Raw genomic sequence first — 5,228 nt, forward strand, 5'->3', positions numbered from 1 at the left:
AATATACTTTACTGCTAAAAAATGTAAACATAGAAAACAAACAAAATAACATGAGCAATATAACAGTAATAAGATTATTTATAGTTCTTATAAAATCTCTGTTTGATTTATGTTCCCTAGCTTCATTATCCAAACTTGAGTTGCAGAGGTATTGCTAGGTGCTTAAAAGATAGTTGGGGCTCAGGGCCATGGGTGTGGGAATGTCATTATTTTTTTACACTGAAAATATTTTTCTGATAGATACTTACCTCTAGTCACAGAATAGCTTTTCTCGATCTTCCACTGCCCTCTAACGAGTTGAAAATAAATTTCTCACTTGACACACTAGCTTTTACATGCCATAAGTTTGAGCTATTCATTTAGCATACATAGAACATGCAACAACCCTCCACAAATAAGAGCATGGCACACTCTCCTAGAGCAGCTGGCTCCTTGTATACTACTTGATGTGAACCTCACTTTTGGCCTATATAAAACAGAAGAAGTGCGGAGGAGGGGTGAAAAGTATGTGAGAGGAGGTTATTATCTATCGGAAATCTATTTTCAGTGTATAAAAAAATTATAATTTCCAAAATGATACATACTTCCATTCACACAATAGCTAGAATCCCACACTGAGTAGGCGGAGCGATCGGTGTAAGATAACATGAGACCCCCTGTGCAAAGCATCTATAGGGAATTGAACAGGTGTGCTCTGTAATTGAATGGAAGCACACATGTGAGGGACAGCACCACTTCTGGGATAGGTATGCTCTTTGCCCTCGAAGAAGTGGAGTGTCATGAAATGTGTGGCATAAAGCCTGGAGCTAGTAAAAGAAAGACTTCAGAAAACAACGTATCAGGTGTAAGTAATCAATATGAGTCCCACTCCATCCTCAACTGTACAAACGTGACTGGAAACAAACTGACTCTGGTAGGAGAAGAGTCACAAGTAGTATAAAGACAAAACGGACACAGATAGGTCACTCCAAACCCACACGGGAAAAATGGAAAGCCTATGGCCAGTTCCTGGAATTATGAAGACAGAGCCAACCAGTGAGACATTGCTAGGTATCTACTCAACCCCAACCATACAGACGAGGTTCCAAATCACGTCATTGGTATTATGAACCAATGTGTTCACCACAGGAAATAGATGATAGTCACCAGAGAAGGACTCAGCCAGATGGTGTAGGCAATTAGCGACAAAGCGTGGATGATTTCCTCTAGAGGACAGTGAAATCGAGTTGTTAGAGACATGGTGATATTTCGAATCTGGTGAGACAAGACATAATAAAGATGATGTCTTTCTGAGTGGAGGAAAAGGAAGCCAACCTAATAAGCTGATGAACCAAACCTGTAAAGGAGATGGGGGGGAAAGGTCACATGACAAAAAAAGGGTTCCAAGGAAGAAACAAAAATGAATGGGAACCACAAAGGAAGCTGTATGAGCCACATAGCATCGCAGGGACTGCACAAGACATGGGAGGCAATCTGGATCTGACCTGGAAAAAATATCTGAAATGGAAGGGATGGAAATGGGTGTGTAGGCAGAAATGCCTTCATGGGCAACTGAGATCTTGGGAAGGAAGGAATGGTCCAAGTATAGCACAATATATATAGTATGATAAATGGCACAGGAAACATCTATCACAAAAAGGTCAGACTGATGACAATTGCAAATCAGGATGAGAAGAAGTAAGTATTGAAGGAAAGATGAAGCCAAAGGTTCAAAGGGAAGTTGGGAAATGGCAAACAGGACGACATTGAGAACCCAAACAAGCACCAGAAAGGCATGGCAAGGATGAAGAAACTGAAAGGACTGGAACAGAAGGGAAAGGATAAGACCTGGCTAGATCTGGTAAAATGAAATGTGTTCAACAAGGCTGCTCTATAACCAGAAACTGTTGAAATTGAAAATCCTGATTGACCAGCCAGATGAAAAACTGAGAATGGTGAAGAATGAAAGGACAGGAGGTACAGAAACCTTGGTGGAGAGACCAATGACTAAAAGTAGTCCAAGGCCATTGGTAAACCAACAATGTGGAAGGTCTTACTGAGAGAGGAAGGAGAGAAGTGTCACACAGTGACAGACTCTTTCCTAGCAAGGGATCTGACAAAAGCCACTTGTGAAGCCAGATGATGAGGGCAGGATGTAAAATGTCCAAGTGAGGTTGATGAAGGAGAGAAGGAGGAGAAAAGGTGATGACAATAGTAGAGGCCTCAGGAGAGGGAACCAAGGTTGAGCTGGCAAAAACAAAGCCACCAAGAAAACTCAACATGGACTGGTGTGTGTGAGGGAGACTACTTTGGAGAGGAGACATATAGGTGGGAAGGCCTAAATGTGAATACCCCACCATTCCTAATTGAATGCATCTACCCATGGGACCTGAGAATGTAGAACTAGATACCAGAAAGATGGCAGTTTGTTGTTCGGATGGGAGGCAAATGCAACTAAGTGCAGGGTACCCAGACAATAGCATAACCACAAGAAAACTTGAGGATTAAGAGATCACTCTGTGGGAATGACCATGTGTGGACTTGATAAACAATTTGCCACAATATTCAAAGCACCAAGTATATGGTAAGTCAACAGCTATATCTTGTGCACATGGGCCTAGAACAGGAGCCCCAGAGTCTGAAAACAAAAGAACCTGGATTTGGTACCTCCTTGCTAGGTGATATATACGATCACTACAGAGTTGTTGGAATGCACCATAACCACTATCCCCATCAGAAGATGGAGGAAATATGACATAGCTTGACAAACAGCTAAGAGCTCCAAAACGTTGACAAGAAGTCCAGATTCGGACAATGAATAAATCCCAGAAATCTCCAGGATACTGAGACATGCACCCCAACCCACAAGAGAAGCATAAGTAAAAATATGTAGATCCAGACGAAGAGGTGGAAGAGTAACACCAGTCGTAGTATTGTCTATGTTCAACCACCAAGCAAGGTCGGTCTGAAGTAAGGACAACAGGGTGATCCATGAGAAACTGAACTTAAAGTCCATCAATTTTGGAATTACCACTGGAGGAAATGCAAAACAGAGGGGTATGAGAACCTCCAAGGAAGACAACTTCCCCAAAACAGAGCTCTGGAAGAGAATGAGAGGATAGGGCCTTGATGACCAACTGCTCCAAATCCCAAAGACATAGTGGAGTAGGCTGGGTCAGAATGAAGAGGTGGACTTCTCCAATTTGATTAACTAACCCACATGAGCAGTCTCCTCCAGAAACAATTGGGTGCGGTTGGAAGATGCCGAACTGAAGCCTGGTTCTCATAGGACCTAACCCCACTGTGTAGTTACTTATGGCTCTATTGACGGTCTAGACGGGCATGGAAAAAATGAAGATAAGGACGAAAATGTTGAGATGTTGGTAAAGGACAAGGCTTGGAAGTGGAAGGATGGAAAACAGGAAGAGAACCAAAAGCCATGGAGGAAGAGGTTGTGAGAAATGATTAGCAAGAGACAATAAGGAAGTATGCAACCTGATCATATCAACATGGGACTCCAAAGAATAAGGACGGCCTCCCCAAAAATTGTGTCAAGCAAAAATGGAATCACCCTTAAGGCCCTGAGGGAAGATGGAGGAAGATAAACCCCCACAAGCAGTACGTCTCTCCCCAAATAAAAGAAGCCAGGTAAGTAGAGGAAGGGCCAATGAAGAGAGCCTCTCCAAGGAGGAAAGGAGTAGAAGGTCGAACCTCCTCCAAAGGTGCAGGATGTGGCCAATATGGCAAAAGAGAGGAGGTCCAGGCCCTACGTAAGAATCTCATCCCGATGAAACAACGCTTGCACCTCCTTGGCAGATAACATTGATCCTAAGGCCTGGATAATAGGAGCCATGGAAGTAATCATGGTAAAACGTGAATTCATAAGTCGCAATAATTTGTGTGAAAATGGTAATTAAAGTCAGTAACACACCAGAATGTAAAATTGAGCAAAGTAAACTTATGCAAAAAAAGGAGGAATAAAGTCTGAAATACTGGAGAAAAAAAATATTGCAAACTGAAAGCAAGTAAGAAATACATCTGACTGGTACTGTGCCAATCAAGAAAGTAGGTTCATGTCAAGTAGCATAGACAGAGCCAGCTGCTCTAGGAGAGTGTGTCGTGCTCCTATTGGTGGAATGTTATCACATGCTCTATGCATGCTAAATTAGCAGTTTGAACTTATAGTGTATAAAGGCTAGTGCATCAAGTGAGAAAATTTCTTTTCAATACATTAGTGGGCAGTGAAAGATTGAGAAAAGCTATTGTGTGAGAAGATTTATGTATCGTATTGGAATTTTGTCATTTCAGTATGATATCAAAAATGGTTTTCTATTCTGATTTTTCAAGACACGAACTATGGATTGATGGCATGGGCCATGTGTGCCAGTGCCTAGAGATGCTTCTGTTGAGTTGTCAGATCATATATGTGCTAAGTTGTTTCTCTCTGCTTGTTTATACTTCTGTAGGACTAATCATATATGTACACATATATATCTCTTTTTTTTCTCGCTATCTTTTTTATTAATTAAGTCAAATATTTATAAAAACTGTTACTTACATTTTCTGCATATGCAATAAAAACAATAAAGATGACTAATCCCTGAGGAAAAGACAATAAAAATTTTATATAAGTGCATTTACATATACATTTTCATAATCATAAACTTTACCTCAAAAACTTGAAAATAGTTATAAGATGAAAATAATACTAGGACTATATTCTATTCTTGAATCTCTGGTAGATATTAGTTTGTTATTTAATTCAAAAAATACATTAGAATACTAGCTGGTAAGATATTTCATTTAGAACAAACTTCTATTAGAAACATTATACTAAAACTTTAGTGCGTAACTTCTACTAAACCAATGATATAATTCAATTAAGGGAAAACACAATTATCCTTCTTGAATCACTACTGTATGACAAAAACTTCTCAAGTTAAATTGTTTTCTCTCAAATAATCTGTCTATAAGATAATCCTTTAAAAATAAAAAAACTTAAACAATCACTCGAGATTATCACAATAATCTTCATAATTATTGCCTCTGTATAATATAGTAAATTATCATAGATCAAAAATATAGAATATAAGGAAGCAAAAACCAGCTAAGTGATGATGATAATAATAATACTAATTACAAGAATATTTTCTACTGTTAAGAAGAGCTGAATATCAATAATTACATGTATATATATATATATATATATATATTAAAAAGTACTTACTAAAATTGCTGAGGACAATGCA

The 5,228-nt window shown here is 39.1% G+C and overlaps 1 protein-coding gene across 1 annotated transcript in view; it reads right to left on the reverse strand.

The window, feature by feature from the left end:
- Positions 1–1,119: 1,119 nt before the first annotated feature.
- Positions 1,120–5,228, reverse strand: part of LOC106461970 (adhesion G protein-coupled receptor B3-like) — a 61,571-nt gene continuing 57,462 nt past the window's right edge. The window contains exons 22-23 of the mRNA XM_022389087.1: positions 4,538–4,579; positions 1,120–1,254 (exon numbers count right to left, since the gene is read on the reverse strand). Coding sequence (XP_022244795.1) covers positions 1,120–1,254; positions 4,538–4,579 — 177 coding nt within the window. The remainder of the gene's footprint in view (positions 1,255–4,537; positions 4,580–5,228) is intronic.

The sequence above is a fragment of the Limulus polyphemus genome, unplaced genomic scaffold (assembly GCF_000517525.1).
Source record: "Limulus polyphemus unplaced genomic scaffold, Limulus_polyphemus-2.1.2 Scaffold1068, whole genome shotgun sequence".
NCBI classification, from domain to species: Eukaryota; Metazoa; Arthropoda; class Merostomata; order Xiphosura; family Limulidae; genus Limulus; species Limulus polyphemus.